Source organism: Calonectris borealis, chromosome 28 (assembly GCF_964195595.1).
Source record: "Calonectris borealis chromosome 28, bCalBor7.hap1.2, whole genome shotgun sequence".
NCBI lineage: Eukaryota > Metazoa > Chordata > Aves > Procellariiformes > Procellariidae > Calonectris > Calonectris borealis.
In genome coordinates, this window is record NC_134339.1 from 3,521,889 (window position 1) to 3,547,005 (window position 25,117).

Sequence of the window (25,117 nt, forward strand, 5' to 3'; positions counted from 1 at the left end):
CCTGCTGGGGAGGGGGATGGGGAGCCTGACCCTGGGGTGTGGAGGGGGCTTTGCCTCCCCCAGAGGCCAGGCACAACTGGAGGAGGGGAGAGCAAAGGGCCTCTGGCTTTGCCCTGGGGTTGGGGCGAGTCCGGTGCTAGGGGAGCGGGTCGGGGGCTCACGTACCCCCCCCCCCGGCATCACTGCTTCCTCCGGACAACCTGGCGGAGGTGCAGCTCGCTCTCCGCAGCCACGATGGGCTGCTCGTTCTGCCGGTGGTGGCTGATGAGGTGGCTGATGCTCTCAAACAGCACGTCCTTGGTCCTCACCTGGGGGCCGGGGCGGGGGGGGGGCACAGCGGTCCTGAGCCCAGGAGAGCTGCCCCCCCCCACGTGGTTCCTATGCAACCCCCCCTGGTGCCTCCCCACCCCCGTGGATATCTCCCCCCCCCCCAATCCCTTCCCACCCTCACCCCCGTCGCCCACCCTGCGCCCTGTCCTTACCACGCCCTCGGGATCCACGAGCAGGAGGTGCTTGGGCTGCCCGCTGTGCATGCCGGTCAGCACGTACTGCCCCGGGTTGGTGAGGCTGTCCCGCACCAGGAAGTCCCCATCCGTCTGCAGGAGCCTCTCGGCATCCCGTCGGCTCATCTTCCCGTGGTACCACGGCTCCCGCCTCAGCTGCTCCTCCGTGGGGGCGATGGGGGCTTTTCGCGTGGGAGGGCTCGGCCACTGGTCCTCAATGGGGGGGCTGCTGCCACCCCCAGCAGTGCACTCGTGGAGCTTCAGGGCATCCTCAAACGGCCCTGTGGGAGCCAGGGAGTGTGGGGCGTCACCCCCTCCGGGGCGTAAAGCACGGCTGGGGCATGGCGGGGACAGCGACGGGCCGAGCGGTGGCAGCAGGACCTGGGGTTACGGCCAGACCCACCTCTGGGCCAGACGCTGCTGCGCCACGGCCACCCCAAGCATGACTCTGCACCCAGAGGGGAGGGTGCCCCCCCTGCACTGGCACGGCTGCCCCCTCCAGCAGCCCTGCCGCCAGCACAGCCCTGCCACCCCGGCAAGGATGGGGCCCCGGCTCACGGCTGCCTGGCCCCCAGCACGGCGCTGCTGTGGGCTCAGCACCGCCGGGGCTGCGGCACGCGGCTGGGCAGCCCGCTGGCACAGCTCAGCCCCTCTGCAGCAAGTCCTGCACCAGACCCCCAGCCCGGTGGCTTACTCATATCAAAGAGGTCTTTTTTGGGGCTCTCCTCCGGCACCCCGCGAGCCGTCGCCTCCGGCTCCCAGGCGTCCAGGCTCTGCGTGTTCACGTACATGTGCTCCTCGTAGTCCCGCGGCCCCAGGGGGTGGCCGTCCGCCTGCAGGTACCCATCGCAGGGCTGGCCTGCGAGGACCAGGCATCACCGCCAGCCCGGGCAGGGCAGAGCTGCAGGTACCCCGGTTCACGGTCCCCAGGGTCCCCCCCCCACGGCGGTACCCACCCTGGCTCTCCAGGTCCCAGGGTGGCCCCGGCTGGCTGCTCTGGTCTCGCCTGGCTGCAAACCCACCCTGAGGAGAGAAGATGGTGAGGGTGTCGGGGGGGACCTGCCTGGGACCCCCACGGCAGGGCCGGCAGTGGCCCCAGGGGCTAACCTGGCTGGGGGGGCTGGAACTGGAGGGCTGAGTGCGGACGTGGCCCAGGATCGTGCCGTGCCGGAGCCGGGAGTCGATCAGCCCCCCCGGGGGCGGCTCCTTCCCTGGGATGCTGTTGTAGTAATCGTGCTCGGCCGCCTCCTCATCCTCTCCCCAGGCCGACTCCTCCGCTCCCAGCACCCTGCAGCAGGGACGGGTGAGCTGGGGACACCCTGCCCGGCTCAGACCCCTCCCCACACCCAGCAGGGACAGGGGCTCCCAGAGTGACCCCCAGCCAGGGGACAAGCCCGGGACAGGGGGTGCGGGGCTACAGCGGGGCCCCCCATCCCCCTACCTGTCCGGGGGTGCCACCACCTTGGGGGGGCTGTGGAGGTACTGCTTGAAGCGCAGCTCGAAGGCCTGTCCCACCGTGCTGATGACGCTCTGCGCCAGCCCCTCGCAGCACTCCAGGATGTGGCAGGCTGCGGACAGACAGACGGACGGCTCGAGTGTTTCCCCCGCGCTCCCATCACCCCTCTGGGACCACCTCCTCGTCCCCGCCACGAGGGATCCCCTCCTCCAGCCTTCATCCCCCAGCACATCCCTCCTCTTCCGCAGAGCTCCCGGGCACGGGGGTCAGCGTCACCTCTCTGGTTGATGGGATCCTTGGCGACGTAGGCGACGTAGTCCGTGGTGTCCTGGAGGCAGAGGGGGAGCTCAGGGCCCGCGTCCCGCTGCCGTGCGGGGAGCAGGGCTGGGGCTGCCGGGGTGAGGGGAATGGGCTCGGCCCCAGCCCCACGTCCTGCCCCGGGACCAGGCTGCCCCGCAGTTCAGCTCAGCCATAGGATGGGCAGCCCCCGTCCCCGCCGCCCCCCCCGAGGGACCGCAGCCGGGGGAGGGCTGGGGCGCGCGTGCCTCACCGTGTCCCCGCCGGAGGCGAAGGAGATGGATTGCATGTGGTGGTTGGCGATGATCTGCAGGGGGAAGACAGTCCGGGGGGGGGTTAGCGCGGGGGCCGCCAGCCCCCGCCGGTTCGCGGCGGGAGGCAGAGGGCTGGGACGTGGTGGGTGGCGGGGCCGCGTCCCCAGGGACGGCTCTCACCTGGCGCGTGGTGGGGATCATGAGGTTCAGCCCGTCAACGGAGATGTTGACAGCGATGCTCATGCCAGCAAAGCGGAGGTTGCTCTTGCCCAGGATGGAGAAGAGGGCTTTGTTGGGAGCCTGGTGGGAGGAGAGGAGCATGGGGACAATGCAGCCCCCCAGGACCAGGTGCCCCGAGAGACCCCAGGCTCCACTCCACAAACTAGGCAGGCACCCCCAGCACCCCGTCCCCAGCCCCGGCTCGCCCCAGGAAGGAGCCCAGGGAGGGACGGGCTGGGTGGAAACTCACCTTCTTCTTCCAGATGCCCTTCACACCCGGCACCGCCTCGTACAGTCTGTTGATGGCTTCCCTGCAATCCACGGCCCCCGGCCGGGTTACTGCTGCAGCCCCCCGGCCCCTTCCCAGCCACCTCCCTGCCCGCAGCTCCACGGGGTCTGGGGGCATCAGCCCCCGCAGCCCCAGGCGCCGCAGCATCCCCGCAGCGCTGCCCCATGTCACAAGCCCGCAGTATGTAATCCCAGCCGGGGCCACCTCCCTTCTCCTCTTTCCGCCCATTGATCTGCGGCAGTGCCCTTCGTCCACGTCCCTGCGTGCGGGGTGGATCCCACGGGCAGGGCTCCCCCAGAGGGGGAGGGTCCCGGGGAGGGGGAGCACCCAGGGCCGCCGGGGGGTCCGGGAGGCAGCGGGGTGCAGGAGAGCGGAACCGCGGGGCTGTACCTGGTGACCTGTGTCCGGGTGTTGAAGTCGAGGGACCTCATGGAGCGCAGCACCTCGATGCACCCCATGTACTGCAGGGGGGACAGGGTCAGAGCAGCCTCCTCCGGCCACCGCCACCAGCCCAGGGCAGGCGATGGAGATGAGAGGAGGGGAAGAGCCGGGTGTCAGTGAGAAGGGCCCCTTCGATGCCAGCTCCAGGGCTCTCACCCCAATGCACGGCACTTTTTCACCGTCCACCCCAAAATGCCCCATCGCACACCCAGACCCTGCGCTGAGACCCGACAAACTCATCTGTGTGCTATAGCTTGTGCCGCCCTCGTAGGGGCTGGCTGCCGCTGGGTCCTGGGGCTGGTTCCCCGGCACAGGCAGCCCCCCCGGCCCCTGGTCCTGTCCCAGGCTGGACTGGGAGGCCGTGCCGTCCCACTCGGGACATGCCAGACAATGCGAGCAGCGTAACGGGGCCGGGCTGCCCGTGATGGAGCGAGGGGGCCGCAGGCTGTGCGTGGTGGGGGTGACTGCCCAGGACACCCTCCGGGCCGGATCCCCACCACGTCCCCTTGGCCGCGGTCACGGCACCGCTCGGCACCGACGCCCGTCCCAGGGCAGGTCCCTGGGAGCAGCCTGCTCTGGGGCAACCGGCGGGGACCCGGACCGGAGGCTCTGCCCGCAGCCGTCGGGAGGAGCAGACCCGCCGAGCCCCAGCCCGGCGGCGAAGGGGCTCCCCGGCCACCCGCTGCCCCGGACACGCGTGGGGCCGGGGGCTTCGCGCCCTGCCGCGGCGGGGCGGACTCCGGCTCCAGCCCCGGCCCTGGCGGGACTTACCCGGACGATGTAGGAGACGCCGGGCCCCAGCACCCGCTCGTCGGGGTGCAGCCAGCCCTGCGCCGGCTTGCGGATGAAGCTGCCCTTGCGGCTCCACTCCTCCCCGCCCGGCCGGGCCGCCTCCGTCCGCGCCGCCCGCCCCGCCGCCCCCGCCGTCCCCCGCGGCCGCCCGCCGGCCGGCAGCGAGCAGGGCGCGGCGCAGAGCGGCTCGCAGGCGCCCAGCACGGCGGCCAGCGCCGAGGGGGCCCCCGCGGCCGCGGTCCCGCCCGGCCGGGCCGGCGCGGAGAGCTCCCGGCCGGCGCCGGCGGGGCCGCGGCCGAGGAAGCCGGCGGGGCCGGGGAACTTCCACTGCGGCATCCGCGGCAGCAGCGCGCAGAAGGTGGTGCCGGGCTCGGGCTCCTCGCCCGCCGCGGGGCAGGGCCCGGGGGCCGGCGACGGCATGGAGGCGGTCAGCGGCTCGTCGCGGAAGCGGTCATACTTGGGCTCCGGGAGCATGCCCGGGACCGCGCTCCGCTCCGCGCCGCCGTCGCTCCGCTCCGCCGCCGCCGCCGCCGCGCCGGCTCCCGCCCCCCGCCCGCTCCCCCGGGGCCGCGCCGCGCTGATGTCATGGTGCGAGCGCTCCGCCGCCCGCCCCGGCCCCGCCGGCCGCCAGCGCATCCCCCGCCCCCCGGCCCCCCCCGACCCCCCCGGCCGCCCCAGCATCCCCCGGCTGCCCGAGCATCCCCCGCTCCCCCGACCCCCCAGCATCCCCCGGCTGCCCGAGCATCCCCCCGGCATCCTCCGGCTGCCCCAGCCGCCCTGTGCCCCCCAGGCTGTGCTGCCCCCCCCGAGTCACCAGTGGGGACGCGGCAGTGTGAACCGCAGAAAGGGCAGGCGCGGTCCTGGCATTTGGGGACAGCGGGGGACGAGGCCGGCCGGACTCTTCTCAGCACAGCCTGGGGCGCCTGAGCCGGCTGAGACCTCCGGGCAGGGCTCTGCAGCCCCCGCGCCTGGGCTGCGCCCACCACATCTCTGTGCCCCCGCAAACACAGCCCACGGGGACGGAGCCGCTCGCACGCTGCCCTGCGCCCTGGTCCGAAGCTACTCGCTGCGGCCCACGGCTGAGCCGGAGCCCCCTGGGCTCGCACTGGCCCTGCGGGTTCCCGGCTTTGCCGCAGGTGTTGCAGGGTTAATGGGCTGGGGGGGCAGCGGAGCAGGCCCCTTCCCCTGGGAGCCATAAGGCTGATGCATGGGCTGTTCACCCCTCACGTTTCGCAATTAGCTGGAGTGGCGAGCAGGCAGCTTCTGGAAGGGGCCAGCAGGCTCTGGCCGCTGCCGTCACCCGCAAAGGGGACATTTTCTGCTCTTTCCACATGTTCATCACCAAAAAGCTCTTGCATGGAGCCCGAGGCTGGCTGGGAGGCCGGGGTGTGGGAGGCTTTGCCAGGCTTCGCTGCACAACGGGGCTGCCCCATTTCTGTGCCTCCCAGCCCAGGGGTCTCGTTCACTCTGATTTCACCTGCCTCCAAAGCCAGGTCTGGCTCCCGCTTGTTTATATCTGTCTGGAGGGCTCAGGCAGTAAAAAGCACAATCATTTTCTTGCTTCTCTGCCAGTATCTGCAGCAAGCAGGGAAAAAAAAAAAAAAAAGAAAGGGACTTTCTGACCTCAATCAAGTAACTCGCCCTTCCTCCAGCGCTGGGGCTGCTGCTTTTTTCCAGCAGTTCAAAGCACTCAGACCTCCCGTCGAGCCCGGCACCAACCCATGGCATCCCGCTCACCGCAGGGCTCAGAGAGGGGCCGGGCTGTGCGTGTCCTCCCCGGTGTGAGATGGGCGCTGGGCTGGTGCGGACAGAACCGGGGACTCCCATTGGGGTTTCCTGCCGGTGCCCGGGGCGGCGGGAGCCGAGCTCAGGCAGAGGGTGCAAGCCCCGTCCCTGCGAGGCGATGAGGCGATGCTCCAGCACGACTCACACCAGCTGCCCAGCGCGGCCCTGGCAGAGCCGGGGACCAAGCCTGGAGCCACCGCTTCCTTTTGAGTTCACCCTCTGCCCTGGCGTTTCCAGGGCTTTGCTGTGGATGCCGACCCCTCCGCCACAGCCTGGCTCCAGGCTGGCTGGGCGCAGAGGGGCGAGGGGCTGCGGGGTGAAGGGGCCCACAGGCGAAACCCACCCCCTGGCCCAGAACGGGGCCCGCAGCTGCTCTGCCGCGTTGGTGCCCTGGGGACCCTCGCCTTTCCCCAGCCCACCATCCCCTCCATCGCCAAAGTCATCGTAACGCCCGGCCTCTGTCCCCACAGTGCCGACATCACGGGCTCCTTGCAAAGCAGACGCGCTTGGCTCCAGCTTCCCGAGGAGCCTCCTTGACCGGGTGGAAACCGCCCCGCTCCCCTGCCTGCGGAGGCGATGCTGCTGCGGCCGCGCAGCCGGGCGGGAGCTCTCCCCCCACGCCAACCGGCACAAACAAAACCGGAGCCTCCCCAGAGGCCGGCCGTGCCCTGGGCAACGCGCGGCCGCCTTTGTCTTGCCTTCTCCTCGCTGTCTCCTGCTCCCTGGCAGGTGATGGGGTGAAAGCCAGTAATTGCTCTAAGTGCGATCAATAAATCAAGGTAATAGAATTACATTTGCTGTTGCCATATTAGGAACCGCTTCTCTGCTCTCTCCTCTCTCCGCCCTCCTTGGTTTTGTTTTTAAACCACTGCAGAGCACTGGAACCAGTCAGGCTCCTCCGTGCTCTCCAGGCGGCTCCAGTGGGGACTCGGGTCCCTCCCCGGTGTGGGTGGCTCTGGGTGCATGTTCCCGCGGGGCTGGGGGTCGGCTCGAGGGAAGGCGCCGGGTCCCCGTGGAGGTCACGGGAATTTTACCCCATGCCACGTGCAGAGTGCCCTGGGGACCACGGGCGTGGGGACAGGCCCGGGCACCCCGCGGCGTGGGGATGGGAGCAAAGCCGGGCACAGAGCATCAGCCCCCACCAGACCCACGCCCGCCGCAGCAGCACGTTCGCCTGCAGCCCTGGGGAGATGGAGCTGCTCTCCTCTCCTGCACAAGTCCCTGGTGGCCGGGGGATTATTTTCATCTCATTTGCAGCCGGTCTCAGGCTCTGGAGAGTTAGCTTCACGTCAAGGGCTTTCCCTTGGCTGCTTTTAATCATTACTTAAAGGAAAGCCTCCATGAATAAAGGCTGGATCGCAGCCTCGGGCGCTCTGTGGGCAGGGGGGAGCCCCACAGCATCTCGTCACCACCCCGTTCTGCGGGGCAGCGTCCCGTCCCACCGCGAGATCCCTCCAGTCACCCCTGGTCACTGCCACGGGGGTCAGCAGCCCCACACCCCCTGGACCAAGCAATGCTGCTGGGGTGGCCAACTCGAGCCAGGGGGCGAGCAGGGCTGGCCCCCACCGTGCCACTCCCCAGCAGCACCCAATTTGTATAACTTTTCTAAGCTGTGTCTAATTAATCTCCTTACACCTCTGGCACTGCATTAGGGGAATCAACATCAAGTGCTCTCCAAGCCGTGAAGGATTAATTAGGGGAGGAGAACACGTGCGTGCACAGCCAAGCACGCGAGTGACTCGCCGGCGGTGCCAAGGCGGGCGCTGCTCTCCCGCCGCAGCACCGGCAGCCGCACCGCAGCCCCCCAGCAGTGCCGAGCCCCTCCAGCCCCGGGCCCAGCTGCCCCCTCCCCATCTCCTCTTGGCACCAGGCTCAGGGAAAGGGCCAGGATCCTCCCAGGAAGGCGGTCGGCTGTAACTACAACTGAAACCAGCCGAGACGTTGGCACTGAGAGGGCAGAGCCACCAGCCTGGCACTGAGCGGGGCTGCGGTGGTGCAGGGACAACCCTTCAGCAGCCTCCTCTGTCACCGCCCCGGCGTGGGTCCCTGTTCAACCTTCCTGCCCCCAGCCTGGCTCCTGCTCCAGCGGCACCGGCGGCAGAGCGGACCTGCCCTTCACCGCCCACCCGCCGGAGCGCCTGCAAGCCTGGCAAAAAAAAAGCCCTACAGGGAGCGGGGAGAGACGGCAGCTCTGTCCTGAGACAGAGGCGGTCGGGTGGGAGAGCAGGGGGGAAGCAGGGGCTTGGCACAAGCCCAGTTTGATTTCAGATTCATTGTGGAAACCAGAAGAAATTTGAAGCTTTTGAAAGCCAGACCGCAGGAGGGCTCAGGCTGTAGCAAGAGGGAAACTTTGGGCAGGAAAGCGGGGGCGGGCGGTGGTGGCATGGTTTAGCCGGGCAGCAGGAGCACCCGCGGCCCCCCGACCAGCCCCAGCCGCTGTGCGAGTCACGGCAGGACCCGGGGACCGCGCTGACGGCGGGCAGGAAAAACCCGGACGCACCGAGGTGACGCCGTTATTGCCGATTTAGTCGTTACAGGCAGGGAGCGGGACCCCGGCACGGGCACAGAACGGCCCCCGCACCCGCCTGCCCCCCACCCCACGGCAAGCCGGAGCTCTGCCGCTGCGTCTCTGCGAGCGGGAGCCCCTCCGGTGCCCGGCAGACCCGGCGGGGGGCCCTGGGCAAAGGCAGCGCTGAAGCCGGACGGGCAGGAAGGCGGCAGGGCCCGCGGGGAGCCCAAACCTGCGCGGCCGCCCCAGCTCTGCCGGCCCGCAGCCAGCCGGGCCCGGCACCCTCTCAGGCTGCGACCGGTGTCCCCCGGTGGGGCAGGGCCGCCCCGCTCCCCCGGCAGCCTGCGGCGTCAGCCCCTCCGGCCGGCGCTGCTTTGGGCCAGGTCAGGGTCGTTAATGCGAGGACGGGGCAGCAGCCGCTCCCCACGGCGCCCCCGGGCCGAGGCGAGGGGGAGGCCGCCCGGGGGAGGACCGGCGCGTCCCGGCATGCCCCGCGCCCCCCTCTCCGGAGGACCGGCGCGTCCCGTCGTGCCTTGCGCCGCTCTCGGCAGGTGCCGTGACGTCACGGCCCCGCCCCTACTAGCCAATCAGAGACCAGCTCGGCAGACCGGGAAGACGAGGAGCAGCCAATGGGGCGCGAGGGAGCGGCGCGTGGCGGCGAGGAGCGGAGCGCCGGAATTGCCCGTCAGCGCCGTCGTCCGGGCGACGGGGGCGGGGCGCGCCGCGGGGCGGGGCCTGCGGGCGGGCCGCCCTCCGCCACCGCCAGCCGGGCCGCCGCCCTCGCCCCGCGGCGCCGCCCCCGCGCCCGGCAGCCCCGGGCCCGGCGCTCCCCCGCCCGGTGCGGGTCCGGGTCCGGGCCCGGGCTCGGCGCGGCGCGGCCCGCCGCAGGGAGGATGGGGCAGCCTTGGAGGCCGGCGAACGGCAGCGGCCCGGCGGCGCCATGACCGGCGAGAAGAAGAAGAAGAAGCGGCTCAACCGCAGCGTCCTGCTGGCCAAGAAGATCGTCATCCGGGACGGGGCCGGCGTGAGCGCGGGGGCCGGGGGGCCGCGGGGGGCCGGGGGGCCTGGGGGGGGCAGGGGGGGCCGCGGGGCCCGCTGGAGCGTGAGGCGCGGCGCGAGCGGCCGGGGGCTAACGGGGGCTGAGCGGCGCCGGGGGATGAGCAGGAGCGCGGGGGCCGAAGGCCCCCGGCGGGCGGGAGCCTGGGTTGGGGCTGGGGGCTGCAGCACGGGGGCGGGTGCGTGGCTGTTGCGAGGGGCCGGGGCTGGGCGGGAGCGCGGCAGCCGGTGCGGGGTGCTGGGGCGGGCGGTGTGGGGCGCGGGGCCGGCGGCAGGGCAGGCGGGGGCTGGGGTACGGCGGGCGAGGGCTCGCCCCAACAGCGGTACCGCTCTGCCGGCTGGCCTGCCGCCCCCCTCCCGTCCCCTCCGCGGGGTCCGAGCCCCGGGCAGGGGCACGGCCGCTGGGCCGGGCTGTGGAGCGGTGCCGCGGCTGCCTCGGCTGTGCCCGGCGCTCCGGTGCCTGCGGGCAGCCCCCCTGCCCTGGGGCTCCCCGGAGGAGCGCGGCTTTGCCCCGCTTCAGGGGTGCGCGGCTGTCGTCCCCTTGACCTGTTTCCCCGGGGATTCGCTAGTCACGGGATGTCGACGCTGGCGTTTAATATTCGCTTTGAGGATGACAGTCTACCTTCAAATCCTTCAAATCTGTGTAAAATACCTCTCTTGAGCTATTCTTTACCAGGTAGCGCGGGCGATAGCGTCATGCCTGTACAAAGGCAGCTTTGAAGCGGCCGCACCTGAGCTTAAGATGGTTGCAAGCTCTTTCCCTGCGGGCTTGCTCTCTCGAGAGAAAGTAGCTCTGGTCATGAGGCGCTGGCCCGTCCTACGGGCTCCTAGGATCTTTTTGCATATTTTTACTTTTTTTTTTCTGTAGCATCTTTATATTTTGCGGTAGCAGCTGTGCATCCTCTAAAGGAGCGGTTCGGTGCGGTGACCGTGTACTCCGAAGGAGATTAGCTATCCTAAATCGTTTGAGCAGTCTAACGCAATAAAATGGTCGATAAGTGGAAGGAGTGACGTTAAGCTGTGGACAGGTTAGATCTGGACCTACTCCGTGAAGAGAGATCGACTGTTAATTTTGTTGTAGTCATGTGATAGAAATGTTTAACTACTTGGGAGGGTATAAAGGGGGATGGTGAGAGGAAGAGGGGAGGACTGCTCTCTTCTGAGAGAGACTCCTAGGCCGGTGGAGCAAGGTGGGTAATGATACCTGTACTCTTAATTACTGGCTTCTTGCTGCCTTGGAGCTTCTCCCTCTGCTGCAAAACATTATCTCATCTGTGTGCAATAAAACTGACTTCTTTTAATGACCGTATCCCCCTTGGGTAGGGTGCCTCTCGTGTTGATGCTGTTTATTTGTTTTTTAAGCAGGGAGACAGTTTTAATAGAGTCTGCGAACATAAACAGCGTTTCAGTAAAATAATGTCTCTTGCTGCCTTCTTTCGTATTTCAAATAACTTACAGCTGTATTAGTGATCTGAAGTGCAGTATTATTCTGTCAAAACCTGGGAGGATGTGACTGGCTAAAAGATTGCTCCTCGCGTGCCAAGTTTCTTGAATTCCTCTCCCTGAGAATCTGTCAGTAGTGAATGCTGGAGGCAGGATACCGATACAGATCCGTCTTTGGTCTGGTCCATTAAATGAAATGCATCTCAAGAGCACGGTGTAGAAATGTTAGTCAGCTCTGAGGAAATTAATACAAAAGTCCATTCTCTTAGCCTGGAAGAAATGCCCGTGGATTTGAGGTTTCCCATACCAAGTCCAATATCCCGTTGGATGTGAGATTTGTGCAGCTGATGGAAGTTTTTTTAACTTCTGGATACTCTTCAAGCCGCTGGAAGCTGTCTAAATTGCTGGGATTGCAGGCATTTCAGGTGGTTTTATTAATAACGTGTCATTCTTGGTGAGTTCAGATCATGTGGTTTGCTAATGTAAGAAATGGGTTCCTGTGGAAAAGCACATTGTGCTACTAAATGTTTGGCCCGTGCGGTTCCCTGCTGTAATTCAACTGAAACTGGTGTGCTTTCTTCCCGCTCCTTGCGGTTTGTTTTCCTTGTGAGCTCGTGACTTTGCAGGTGTGTCCTGCACGGCAGGAGAAAACCTCCTGGGCTAGCAGCTGAGATTTGGCACTTGGAAAAGTGACAGAACAAATGCTGCCCTGAAAGCGCCGTGAGAAATCTTGAAGGAAAGAAAGATAAGCAAGGCCTTGAGGTGTGGGGGTTTTCTAACAGCTGATCTAAGGACTGTGCCTTTCCCACCGTGCTGGGTGGATGGAGTTGGCGCCGAGGAGTAAAATTGCCTTCCCAAACTCCCAGAGTCTTTTCTGGGGTGTTGCACGTACTGCAGAGAATTGAGGTGTTTCATTTCCAAGTCCTTAAGGCGAGGATTGAAAGGGTGATACGTTTGGTCATGTCTCGAGAAAGCATAATGGTATCAAAGATATTAGTTCTTGGAGAAAAAAAATAGAAAACAATCAGCTTTGTCGGAGAGGCACGCGTTGGTAAACCCTGGACGGAGAGACGCTGCGGCGTGAGCTCGCCTGCACTAGGCAGCACTGAATCACCTTGGGGATGGCTTAGGTCAGAGTTGACGTTTCAGCGTCCAACCACACGTCTCAAATCTCAGGTTACGAGTATTTTTTTTACTTACGGAGCTCTGTTTTGCAGCGACAGGGGATCGGAGAGCCCAGCGTGTACCATGCCGTGGTGGTTATTTTCCTGGAGTTCTTCGCCTGGGGGCTGCTGACCACGCCGATGCTAACGGTGAGTGAGTCTCCCCGGGAATAATACTGGCTCTTGTAGACGTGGGTTGGCGAGGGTAAAGATCTTAACGTGGGCCTTTGGAGGATAGCAAGTAGAAACCAAGAGGTAATGGTTTGTAGCTGGAGCTATAGTAATTTTTTATGGAGTTGGGCAATTATTTTCTTAATTATTGTAGCTTAACTTGAAGCAAAGCACGAGTTAGATTTTTGAAAGCTTTTGGAGGATTTTGAGAAAGCAGGAGTGAAAGACCTAACCTGAAATTACTAGAATTTACTGGACGTTTACTGTCGTTTATTGCTTTTTTTTTGGTAGGTATTAAAAAAAAAAGTACACTTGGGAACTTAATGAAAGAAAGTTGAGCAAAGCTTTGACTTTTTATCTGAAGACTCCACCTTTTAGCCTACACTGACTTATTTAGGGATAAAAGAGATTTTTGTTGAACTACCACCATCATTGTCTGGGGTGTAAAAGCAGAGAGATGATTTCCTGGCAGGTACTTGCTCCACCAAGTCATGCTCGTTCTGGGAGAGCCCGCCAGTAACTCATTCAGGACTCGACTGAGTTATGATTAACACAGGCCGCAAAGGCAACTTCACAATCAAGTTAAGTGCAGAGCGATAGCTTTATTAAATAAACTTGAAATCTCATCTCAGATACTTGCCTTTACTTAAGGAGCTGCAAACTTCTGATTTGGCACTTGCCGGAAGAATTCTCGGCTTTTTAAATTCATTTTCTGGTGGTGGTATGCCAGCTCATATTGAAGTCTAATATGCTATGCGTATTTTTGACCTGATCTCTGATCTAGTTAACTATGCAAAAGGAGTCTTTGTATATGCAAAGGCATTTAGAAATTAGTATTAGCTCAGTAGTATAAAATGCAAATTGAACATACAGACAGTACAAAAAGGGGGGAGAAGAACAGAAAAGTTATGTGGTCACATGAAGTAAAACCAGAGGGAAATCGGATGGTGCAGGGCTGGAGAAAGGCATATGTCCGATTATCTTAGCCCTGCCCAAGCGTGCTGGAATAATTTATAGACCTGGGAAGTATTAAAGAAAGTGGCTGCCCCTGTTGGAGGGGGGGGTAGAGCTCCTCACGCAGGTACAGCAGGGTAGTGTATTTCCCATTTTCCCTGTTCTGTGCTCCTCCAGGCATCTCGCTGTCAGGTGCTTATGGAAATTCTGCAAAAGTTGCTAGCTCTGGTTTTTTGTTTTTGTTGGGTTTTTTTTCCCCCCTAGGTGTTACACCAGACTTTTCCTCAGCATACCTTCTTGATGAATGGCCTGATTCACGGAGTCAAGGTAAGGAGTATTCCTTCCAGGCTTTCATTTGAATCTGCAATCAGTGCAAGAAGTGGCAAGCCATTATAATGTGTCATTTGCTGATGTCAACCGGTATTTGACAGATAAATGTTCCTATTTCAGTTTGGGGTGCTACTGGCAAACAAAATGAAGAGTTGACAGAGCATAGACATCGGGCAGCTTGTGTAGTTGATTTTACTGAGCAGTATTAACAACGTGCTGCTTGACAACATGGGTTTGGGGCTGTAACAGCTGTGTTTCAGCTGAAAATATTCTAATCAGCATGAGATCAGCCCTGTATCCATATTCTGGAGCGTAACAAAATAAAAAACCAATGACATCTGAACTTACCGGTAATAGAAGCGGAAACTAAGCGGGCCTGAGTGGGCTCTCCCCAGACAGAAGGTGGGGAGCGTGTTGTGACGTGGTAAGTGGCTGCGGTGCATTTGGACTAGACCAGCGTTCCCAGAGCCTTGGGGGAGGCAATTGGAGGCAACTATAGCGAACAAGCAGTAGCCATGCGTTCTGACTCGGGAATGTGGCAAAACGGATTGTTAGGCCCTGGCTCTGGCAAGAGGATCTCAGAAAATGGCCCCAGAGAGGTTGGGCACTCCCATATACACGTAAGGGCTCTTCCCTGCCCGTCTCGGGTTTGAAAGACATTGAAAGGCATTGAACAATTTTATTTGTGCTTAATGGCCTTGGCATCTCATCGGGTCTGTCTTGTCTTCATCTAAAAGAGAAAGCTTTCCCTGGAACTGCAGCAGATGTTAATGTGATGGAGCTGTGCCAACGTCTTTTTAGGGACTGGCAGGGCAAATCCCTGCTGCACAGGCGTGCCTGGGAAGACCACAGCTGCAGGCGGAGCAGTTGCAGGGAACGGGAAGTAATTGGAGGGTTTAGCAGCGCCTCGCTGGTCGAGGGTTTTTTTTTTCTCCCTAAAAGGATGTGAGCAGTTTAACAAACCGTTATGTTTTGGTGATACTGCCTGCTTGTGGAAAATAGGAGTGGATTGTCTGGTCGTATTTTTATCTTTAGATGATATTGTCAAAAGCTCTTGCTATCGACAATCAGAATTTGACTGAGGGATTTCTCTTTGTCTGTCTTAGGGCCTGCTTTCTTTTCTAAGTGCCCCACTGATTGGTGCTCTCTCTGATGTCTGGGGCAGGAAATCCTTCCTCCTCCTCACCGTCTTCTTCACCTGTGCGCCAATTCCCCTTATGAAGATCAGTCCGTGGTGAGTTTACTCTTGTTTTAACGAGGGGTTCTGGGGAGAGGAAATGAGTGTGAGGCTGAACGATGCGGGATTTGTGGGTGTTGCGTTTGAGGATGAGATGGAAGAGTCCGTCCAGTGGAGAAGGATGCTCAGCCTAGAGACTAATTACCTGTCTGGTTCTACCGGAGGGTTCAGCGTCAGGAAGAAAGAGTCTGATAGGTGCGTTATCACTATTAGGGCATGTTGATGTTTCCTTCCTGTGCGGGGAAAATAAGTGATAAAACTCTATGGGCCACCAGACTGAAGCTGGGTGTTCCCGAGCGCTTTCTGGTGCCATGAAGTAGGATGGACTGCAGGAAGAATAACGGAGAGGTTCTAATTCAGCAGCTGTGCACTACCGTGTGGTTGCTCTCTAACTCTGCCTTTGGCAATGCCTGTTTCAGGTGGTATTTTGCTGTCATTTCCATGTCTGGAGTCTTTGCTGTCACCTTTTCTGTGATTTTTGCCTACGTTGCTGATATCACACAGGAGCATGAACGCAGCACGGCGTATGGCTTGGTAAGGAGCTGAATAACTGGCTTGGCTCTTGAAAGAAATATTTGGGGCTTTGCAGGTAGGAGAGGTATAAAATTAGGGTGGGAGATTTATTGACAAGCCTGAGGACAGTTATCAGTGAAAAGATGATATGCGCTTCGCTAATAATACAGTCTCCCTGTTCTTCTGTTTGTGATTTAGGACGAGGGAGAGGGCTAATTTCTGTGCAGTCTGAATACCGGCTGTATTGTCGCTTAGCCTTTAAACCAGCCTGGTCTGTGAACTTCTTTGCACCAGGAAAGGGGGCAGGCTGTGATGCTGGCACGCATACAAGTAGCCTGTCATTGGGCCCTTCCTATAGGGTTACTGAAAGTTTCGTACGTGAATTGTTAGGATAGCTTTAATTTCCCTTTGCTAGAACTTAGCCTAGATTGCACCAAGAGAACATGTCATCTTTCTGTCTACAGGAATCCCTGTTCACCTGGATTATCTCCATCAAAGATGGCAAAACCAGTACCCTTGGGTTACTCTGGAGGAGAAAATAGGCTCCAGGAAGAAAAGGCTGTATTAATGTTTTATGCTTCCAGGTGTCAGCCACGTTTGCTGCGAGTCTGGTCACAAGCCCAGCGATTGGTGCGTACCTTTCCCAAGCCTACGGCGATACGTTGGTGGTCGTGCTAGCTTCAGGTGTTGCTTTGCTGGATATTGGTTTCATCCTGCTGGCTGTGCCGGAGTCTCTGCCAGAAGAGATGCGCCCGGTCTCTTGGGGAGCTCCGATCTCTTGGGAACAAGCAGACCCGTTCGCTGTAAGTAATGTTGCTGCTGGTTTTTGCACATGCTGCTTATGTTTGCTTTAGTTCTGCTGATTTTCTCACGAAAGGTGAAGGATGCGAGGCTTAGATTAACCCCATCGAAGGTACAGAATTCAACTGACAGCAGACTGCACATATCTAGAGATGTGTAGCAGCTTCTCACCGATTTCGTATAGCTGCAAACCACCTAAAAGCAGCTCCAGATGTCCTGAAGCAAGAGCACCTCTTGGTGGAAATGTGCCAGTTAATAAATTCTATTACTTAGCAATAGTATAGTGTCAGGAGAAGTCTTTTGCGTTCCTGGCTTCTCAGGACCTTTGCTAGCGATGAGGAGCTTTGCGCAGTTTCACCTCACCTTTGCTTGCTATGAAGATTATTTTGGCTGACTGAGGAAAAAACAACTCTGATCAAAAGCACTTGACTATAAATCTGAGAAACTGAAAGGTAAAAATTCTTCATTCTGGGGTGTGAGTTGATGCAGTTGTACACCTGGTCTGGTGTGTTGTGGCAGTGTTCGCATCTTCCTCTGAAATGCTGGTCTGGTTTCATTCAAGCATTCACTTCTTGGATATAAGATGGTGACTTAAGCACTTGGTTTTGCTGTCTCTGTACCTGGAGAATATTTAATGATATTAACTCTTTAATTTTTTCGTTCCCCACCCCCCTTCCCTACAGTCCTTGCGGAAAGTGGGTCAGGATTCCACAGTGCTGCTCATCTGTATCACTGTCTTTCTCTCCTACCTTCCTGAAGCCGGCCAGTACTCCAGCTTTTTCCTGTACCTGCGACAGGTCAGTCTCTGGTGATGAGGGAAGGCTCTGAATGCAGGAAATCCCAGCCTACAAATATTATCTTAGTTGCATGTCCTGAGGAAGCTAATCTTGGCCAATAGCTTAATAAATTTGAAGCTATAAGAAATAGTGACTTGTTCCAGTTCTCCTAAAAAATGTGGGACCTGGCAACCCCTCTGTAGGCATTGCCAGGACCCTTGCTTGGCATCTTGCTGGTGGTCTGCCTGTCCATCCATCTCCATGCCACTTTCAAGCATTTAAGGTGAACCCAGTGATTTAAAACTGTTTCTTCAGCCAGAGGAAAATCTTCCATTTTATTCCTATGGCAGCAGGGAGGTAGTGGAAGGTACGGTTGATTAATGTTTAAGTACCTGATAAGCAATGTCAGTAAACATTAGTGACACTGATGGAGTGGCTTTTCTCGTATGGCACAAATCTCTTGCCTGAAAAGTCCCTCTTTGGTGTTTTCACAGGTCATTGGTTTTTCCTCGGAGACTGTGGCAGCCTTTATTGGTGTAGTTGGAATTCTCTCTATACTGGCTCAGGTGAGAAGCAATTTCTGTCCTGGCTCTAGCAGCGTGGTTATAAGAATGTCCAAAATTTCTGATAATCAGGGCTGGTGAGTTGTCAGAATCCCTGTGGTCACACAGACGTCATCGGACCCGTGCACGGCTACCCGCGGTCCCTCTTCTTAGCTTTTGAATGTAGCTGTTGTTTGTTGAATAACAAACTGTGGTAAACGGTGGGGTGGCCCCATGGTGTTCTGTGAAAAACTATAGATTGTGCTCCGATTGCCACGGGCAGGGATGTGCTGGTTTCTAACACAACGTTAGGAGAGTGGAGGTGTGCATGTGCATGATAGCCAGCCTCACAGCAGCACGAGTTCCCTCGGATTCCTGTCCTCTTGTCTTCCAGTGTTGTCATCTTTCTTTGCACTTACTTTGAAAGCATCTGTTTTTCTTTCCAGACAGTAGTGTTGGGAATTCTCATGCGTTCGATAGGAAATAAAAACACCATCCTGCTGGGACTAGGCTTCCAGATCCTGCAGCTTGCCTGGTACGGCTTCGGATCGCAGCCTTGGTAAGAGTTTGCCCATGTTTGTCTCCTGGCGTCGGCAGGTTTCTCCCTCCGCGGTGGCTCCGTGGCTCTGCGGCAGCTCCCTGTCCCCTGGCAGAGGGAGATGCTGCCCTGCCGCGGCGCTAGTCTGCCCCTGGCCCTCGGGAGCCTTCCTCCCCTAATTGCTGCCTCTTTCTTTCCGAGGATGATGTGGGCAGCGGGAGCTGTGGCTGCCATGTCTAGCATCACCTTCCCAGCCATCAGTGCCATGGTGTCTAGGAACGCGGACCCCGACCAACAGGGTGAGGCGCTTGGGGATTTCTCTAACGAGCGAGTTTCATCCCAGCGGGCGCTTGAGCTGACGCACATTCGAATTCCCAGCATTGGCGGTGGAGGGGTGGGCAGGACCGTCTGTGCCAACTGTGGAGTGTCGCTTTATTCTTAGTCGTATTGACACTCTTGCCTTTGACCATAGCTGATGCTTTGGGAGGGAATTCTTAAATTATGCCCGTAGATGTTCCGTGTTCCCTGTCTGAGGTAGAGAGGAGACTGCTGCTTCATCGTTTGCCCGCTTCATGGTTTGACCCTGAGTCCTCAGACTTGGCTGCCTTAAATTCCGGTTCAGTTGGAAATTGTCCTTGATGAGCCCATGCTCTTTTTATTCTTGAAAGTAGCAAGCCCAGCATTACTGATTTTTGTTAAACCTGATACTGAGCGAAGCTAATCGCCAGCTAGCCATTTCGTTGTAGAGCTCGTGTCAATCCAGATCTGAATCTTTGATCCTGTCTTTAAATATGTAAGCATCCTTGAATAAAACAAGTTTCTTCAGAAAGCTCTAAGCCTATCTTCCTTTCCTCGCTTTGTCCCCAGGTGTGGTGCAGGGGATGATCACTGGAATTCGGGGTCTGTGTAACGGCCTGGGGCCGGCGCTCTATGGCTTTGTCTTCTATCTCTTCCACGTGGAGTTGAATGAAATGGCTGAGGTGGAAACTTTGGGTAAGGCCTCCAAACCCAACATGGCCAACCCTACAGACGAGGTAAGCTGTTCAGCTTTATCATTCCCTTTGCTGGGCTTCTTACGCCCTTGGACTTGCGCATGAATCGTTCCTCTGTTTCGCCCTACAGAGCAGCATTATCCCAGGCCCTCCATTCCTGTTCGGAGCTTGTTCTGTCCTGCTGTCGCTCCTGGTGGCCTTGTTCATTCCAGAACACAACCTTGCACTGAGATCAGGCAGCCACAAGAAGCACAGTAACGGAGCCCAGACCCACACCCACAGCCCGCAGGCCGGAGGATCGGATGGCAAAGAGCCCCTGCTCGAGGACAGCAGCGTATGAGGTTGGGCGAGAAGGACCTGGCTCGCGTCTCAACTCCAGATCAAGGGTGGACTAAGCCGGTTGGAGTTCGGGGAGAGAGGGTGGGGGGAGAGAAGAAACGAGGTAACAGACTGTGCCACTAACAGCTAATGAGAAGGGACAGGGTTTCCCTTCAAGCCAAATATACCCAGCTGGTGCAAAAATGGAATTGTATCATCTGGTGCTGATGGAAAGGGGAGACACTGAACTGCTCCACATGAAGGGATGGTTCTTTAAAGCAAACCCGCCCTTATACGTGAATACGGAACTTCATGGCGCGACCTGCCAAATATTCAACTTGCCAGTGAAAAATTAAGGAGCTAGCATTGCCTAATGTGAACTAACTGAGTTGCCAGCCAGAATAAAAACAAGGCATCTGTTACATGCCCCCAGCCCCTTGCAGAATTGGTCCTTGCTACTGATCCCGTCCCAGCTCGGCTGGCTAACCTCGGCCTGGGGAGAGGCTTGACCGCTGCCCTGGGCGGTGTGTGGCCCTGTAAAAAGTGTGTGAAGAACAGACAGCGTAGTCAACTCTGAGCAGATCCTTGCTGCTTTGAGGATCTGATGAATTTGCCCGTTCTGGCCCAAGTGAAACTTAAACCAAAAAAAAAAAAAAAAAAAAAAAATCTACTGACTTAATGTCCTGATGAAGATAAGAAAAATTAAGAAGTTACAACTGACACAGGGGAGAACGGGCAGATGAGAGAAGGGCAACTACGTGAATTACAAACGCTTAGATGGTCAACAACGTTTGTATTTGTTCGGTTTTTCTTTCTTTGTTACACTGATGTAACATTTGCCTGTCGCTGCCTCCACAGGTAGTAGGTAGAAGGCTTTTTCAGAAATCTTTTTCTGGAACTCTAAGTGTTGTTTAGAAAATCAGTTCTCCGAGAGGTTGGAGAAACAACTAAACTCTGCTAAGCACTTTGATAAAGCGTGGTTTCCTGCGAGAAAGGTCAAAGAAATAGCTGTTTATCTTGAGCACTTTTATAAAGCATGTTGATTTTTTTCCCCAGGCCCTTGCCATCTGATATTAAAAGCAGATAATGACTGTAGCTTGTTTTTTCTCAGTCCAAAAGATCCAGATGGTGACGATTGCAGTTGATTTGAACTTAGAGGTTTGGATTCCGTGTAGCATTTCTGAGCCTGCTATGAAGGCTTTCATTTTATTGAAAAATGAAATCGCAACCTCTGCTGCAGGGTTCGGCTCTGTTTAGAAAGAGCAGCAGATACTTGAACTTGCAAAAGAAGCTGAGATAAATGTATAGGGAACGCTTGGTTGTTTATAGATACGTAGAGATATGGCAGAGGGCAGGAAACAATTGTTCTCATTTGAGTAAGATCAGAAGTAATGGCATTGAGCCATCACTGAGGAAGTAAAGACCAAACTGGGAACACTTAAGAAATTAGTTGTTAGAGGAATTGAGGATACAATGGCCAAAAATAGTCCTGTCTCAGAGTGGGGTATGTGCAACCGCTGTCGTTCCCTGGCTGGCATCCCTTCTCCGTAGGTTTGGGACAGGTAGCTTAGGGGAGAAAGGCCAAAAGGGAGGGAGCAGTCACTTAATGTCTCGGGTCTTTGCAAACGGGTAATTGTGGCTGACGCTGTGCCTGCGCAGCAGTGACTGCAAATGCCATTTGCCTCTGGGAAAACACCAGCTGGAGAGCTCGGTCCCTGACCCACAACCGGCACAAGCAGGGGAGAGCCCCGTCCGTCCCCTGCCCTGCCCTGGCCGTACAGCTCGCCCCGCTCCGGGAGCGAGGGGACGTCCGCTCCGGGGCGTATTCGGCGTCTGACCTCTTCTGTGCGCTTGTCGGCGTGAGGGCTGGTTAACGTTGGCTTTGGACAGATCGAGAGCTGCAATTTCATGTAGGTCTCGTAAGCGCCTGTCAGATATTAACAGCTTGGAACCGCCGCCTGCCTAGACTGGGCTGAACTGATAATTTAGTCTGTTTACCAATTTTCTGGACCAGTTAGTTATTGGAGGTGGACAGTTAAGCGAAATAAGTCGTAGGTTTTTGCATTAATCCAGCCTGGTACCCAGATCCTGTAATCAGAACGGTAAGAGTAGATTATTGTCCGTGCGGAGGGCAGCCACCTCGGACACCGAGGGTTTGCTGATGGGGATCTAATTGCAGGACTGGAGAACAGAGCTCGCGGAAGGTCTCAGTGACCTGCGGTGACTCCAGTTTTCCCAAGCTCGTTGCGGTGACGCTCCAAATTCCCAAACGTTACTGGGATGGTCTGTACCGTACGTGCACAGCAAACTTCTTTCCTGAAGGAAATCCAGTCACTTAAACATCCAGGCAGCAATCCCAACTCTGTATCGCTCAAAAAAATGCCTTTTTTTAGACTGGAGATTTACCAAGTACGTCTGACGATGAATTTATTTACGCTGTATTAAAATGAACTGAAGTAGGTTTGTCCCTCACACACAAATGAAGTGAAATGAAACACCGAATCGTTACCTCGTTCACACTGAGGCATTCGGAGCTTCACGGGTAGAATATAGTGGAACGTTACAAAAAGACGAGCGTAATTTATATGATATAAAGTATATAGAGATATATTTTTAAAAGTCTTTTCCTTTATTGAATAGTTTCTTGAAACCGATGTGTTTCTAGTCCCATTCCCTCTCACCACCGCTGCTGCCTGCAGCGTCTCAGCCTCTCCTTCCCTTCAGACAGCAGAACGAACCGGGCGAGCTTCCCTCCTTGTTCCCGTCCGTCACGACGCGATACCCGACTTTCCAGTGATGCCGACATCCCTCGATTCGTGAGTAGTGGACCTGGAGCGTTTTGGTCACTTTTTCAGCCCCTGAGCTCGGAGCCAGGCGATGCCGCAGGTTACTGCCGCGTCTGCGTGAAAGGCTCCACCGCGGCGGAGGTTTCCTCGGCTGCCGGGGGGGTTACGGCGTCGGGCGGCTGCGCCGGCAGAGGGTCCGCAGCGAGCGCCGTTACCAGCGTGAAGGTGACTTGTACGTCGGTCCCTCGCTGTGCCGGCGCGGGGGCCTCTCGCTGGCGCGGGGGCTGACCCTGGGACGCGGCGTAGCCCCGAGCCCGGGCGCCCGCGGCGCGTGGACTTGCACGAGGGCTCGACGTGGGGCAGGGCTGCTCGCCCGCCCCAGAGCTATCGCTTGGTCCTGGCGCTGGGAGCAGGCAGGGATTCCTTTCCACGGTTCTGGAATTCCTTTCACCTGGTTCGGTGGGGGCTCAGCCCCAGGTAACTCCCCTCCCCATCAGCGTAGGGATGTGACCCACCCACCGTTCTGCCTTTAAGTGACAGAGGAGGACTTGGGCCAAGCCACGACGGAGCTGAAATTACCGGACCTGAATGAAGAATGTCTCATTCTGAAGGGCTGGTAATTCTGCAGCGTCCCACGTGGAGACTGGAAAATCTGTACGGAGCATTCAGCTAGTTTTGCCAATTTTTGTTACTTTATATGAAAATGCAACTTTTTTAAAAAGAGCCTTTTCTTAAAATCCCCTTGATCTGCTGTGTAGTGCCTGAGCCTGGCTGTTTAACATCGCTATTCTCAGAATTTGTCTGCAGTGACTTATAATTCAGGTCGGTTACAGCAATGCCCCAAACATAAGGCAAAAATTGGCTGAATTCCCCTTCTTCTGCAGTTCCAGTGTTAATGGCAGCAGTTCAAGTGAGTTTAAACTGATCTTGTCGCATCAAAAAACCTGCGTTAAACCATTGCTTTCTCTTTTGCCATTACTTTTGCAAAATAGTAGCTTTTTACTTCACTGGTTTTTATTTTTTTCTCTGCACTTGAATGGCTGCTAACATCTTTGATTATCTTTAAAAAGTGTGGGCGTGTGGCAAGCCCACGTTCACTGCAGAATGGCAGTACCTCTGCTCTCTCAAAGTTTACTATTGCGTGCATTTCTGTATCTCTTTTTTTAAGCTAACGATGAAATGTATTTATTTCAGTTCCGATTGTGTTTAGAACTGGCTAATCTCTCCCTCCAATGGATTATTTATTAAACTGCTGCTTTCCTGTCGTGTTGAAGTTCTCTGTCCTCATCCTTCTCCCCTGCCTGTGTTACAGGACAGCTTTGCCCCGTGCTTCTGCCCAGCACATCTCGACCCCTGTAAATTGTGCTGAAGAGGTTTTTTACAAGAGACTACGCATCAGGCCTTGTAAATCGACCTCCTGTCTCGAACGGGCACAAGCTGTCGAGTTATTTCTACCTGTGTGCAGCGGGCCGGTGCCGCGGTGCCGGAGCTGTCGCCTTCAGCAGGTGAAGACTTGCTGGCAGGTTCGTGTGAGGACGGGGCTGCCTGCCCCCAGCCGAGGCGGCGGAGCAGGTCCCCAGGTCCCTGGCTCCTGCCTCCCCACGCCAGCGCCTGCCCCACGGGAGCCTCCTCCCGGGGCTGGTTTTAGCATCCCAGACACTGTTGTTTTCGTTTCCAGCTAGGCTTAATTCAGATCTTATCTTACCTTACTCATTTAAACACTTCTTTTGGTGTTTGAGGATGGTACTAAGTGAATAATATAATCACAAGAAGTATAAACGCATCCAAGTCAGCTCTTGGATGGGATCTGGTGTTTGATGGCCGATATCCTGTAATGAGCTGGAAAGCACAAGCCATCTATTATACAATATGCTGCCTTTTGTATTTATTTCCCATGACTTGAGCTTAGTTTTATTTTCTTCATCTTTATTTGAGAAAGAACCCTCAGCTTTGCGTCACTGGAAAAAAAAGGGAGGGTATTTCAATACAGTATGTTGTTGGCCGTCCTCTCCTCGATGTGCTGGTCATTCAGGCGGCATTGCCCAGAATTGCTGCGATTGGGACGCCACGGCCGTGCCGCCGGGCGAGGGGCAGAGCCGGGGTGGAATTCCCATGTTTTGTACCATGCAAAAAACCTTAATCTTGTTCCAGTCGTCCTCATTAGCACCTGCCCCAGCCCTGTCATTTCTGATACCGGGCGTTAGCCAGTGCCGGTGATGACAGCCTGGGGCTACACCCCAGCCCAAGGGGCTGCGGTGGCGGCGCGGGGGTATCCTGTGCCGGGGGCCAGCGCTCGTCCCTCTGCGGTTCGTCTCTCCCCGCTGAACTGTTTTGTTTCCTGAGAAATGCCTCTGGACCGAGCATTGCCCAGCGAGAGACCCCTGCTCCTGCCCCTCAGGAGGAAGCACAATCAGCTTCCAGGAAAAATGTTCAGGCTTCTGTTTCTTGAAAACCATCGTTCCCTTTGCTCTGACCCGAAAGGTTTCCTGTTGCGTGGAAAACTGTCCCGGTGCCTAAGCTTGCTCTTTTCGCCCTGTGTCTGCAACCCGTTGATCTCTCTTTGTCGTGTTCGGGGCAGGGGGAGCCTCCGGGGTGGAGGGAAGATCCTGTTAAAGGAAAGACCCCGAGCAGGTGGTGGAGCGGGAGCTGCGGTGGGTCCTGCACGGGGGCGGGGGGCGGCTCGGGGCCAAACCTGCCAGAGCTGCCTTGGGGGGCTGCTGCCACATTACTCTGAGCTTGGCCGAGTCCCCTGACCTCTCCCTGGCTCGATAACCGTGCCGTTAGAGCTGGCCCTCGTGGAGTTGGAGGTTTATCAGCTTTCCGTAACTCTGATTTCCTCTGTGATCTGTGTTGCCCATCCGCCTGCACGGCAGAGGCCGGGGCAGCTCGTGGCTTCAAGTGTTCTGCAAGCCCCGAACCGGAGGAAGTGCATCACGAGGCGCTGGACTTTCT

General features: G+C 57.7%; 2 protein-coding genes across 2 annotated transcripts; one reads left to right on the plus strand and one right to left on the minus strand.

Annotated features, from left to right (window-relative positions):
• Positions 1–106: 106 nt before the first annotated feature.
• Positions 107–4,838, minus strand: SHC2 (SHC adaptor protein 2). The gene is given in 13 exon segments (XM_075175856.1): positions 107–308; positions 483–784; positions 1,198–1,362; positions 1,460–1,526; positions 1,611–1,791; positions 1,945–2,071; positions 2,236–2,287; positions 2,510–2,563; positions 2,691–2,810; positions 2,980–3,040; positions 3,409–3,479; positions 4,231–4,764; positions 4,767–4,838. Coding segments are annotated over 13 exon segments (1,935 nt in total). The 3' UTR covers positions 107–179.
• A 4,508-nt stretch (positions 4,839–9,346) lies between these two features.
• LOC142093912 (hippocampus abundant transcript 1 protein-like) lies at positions 9,347–23,438 on the plus strand. The gene is made up of 12 exons (XM_075175572.1): positions 9,347–9,569; positions 12,262–12,357; positions 13,597–13,659; positions 14,769–14,896; positions 15,319–15,433; positions 15,997–16,215; positions 16,897–17,010; positions 17,484–17,555; positions 17,978–18,090; positions 18,271–18,368; positions 18,937–19,103; positions 19,192–23,438. The coding sequence occupies exons 1-12, from the start codon at positions 9,486–9,488 to the stop codon at positions 19,399–19,401; spliced, it is 1,479 nt and encodes a 492-aa protein (XP_075031673.1). The 5' UTR covers positions 9,347–9,485; the 3' UTR covers positions 19,402–23,438.
• Positions 23,439–25,117: the final 1,679 nt, after the last annotated feature.

Excerpts from the sequence above, each read along its gene's own strand:
- LOC142093912 (XM_075175572.1), top strand. The coding sequence starts at position 9,486 with ATGACCGGCGAGAAGAAGAAGAAGAAGCGGCTCAACCGCAGCGTCCTG. Across the intron at positions 13,660-14,768 it reads GCCTGATTCACGGAGTCAAG|GGCCTGCTTTCTTTTCTAAG; the intron begins GTAAGGAGTATT and ends TGTCTGTCTTAG. Across the intron at positions 17,011-17,483 it reads TTTTCCTGTACCTGCGACAG|GTCATTGGTTTTTCCTCGGA; the intron begins GTCAGTCTCTGG and ends GTGTTTTCACAG.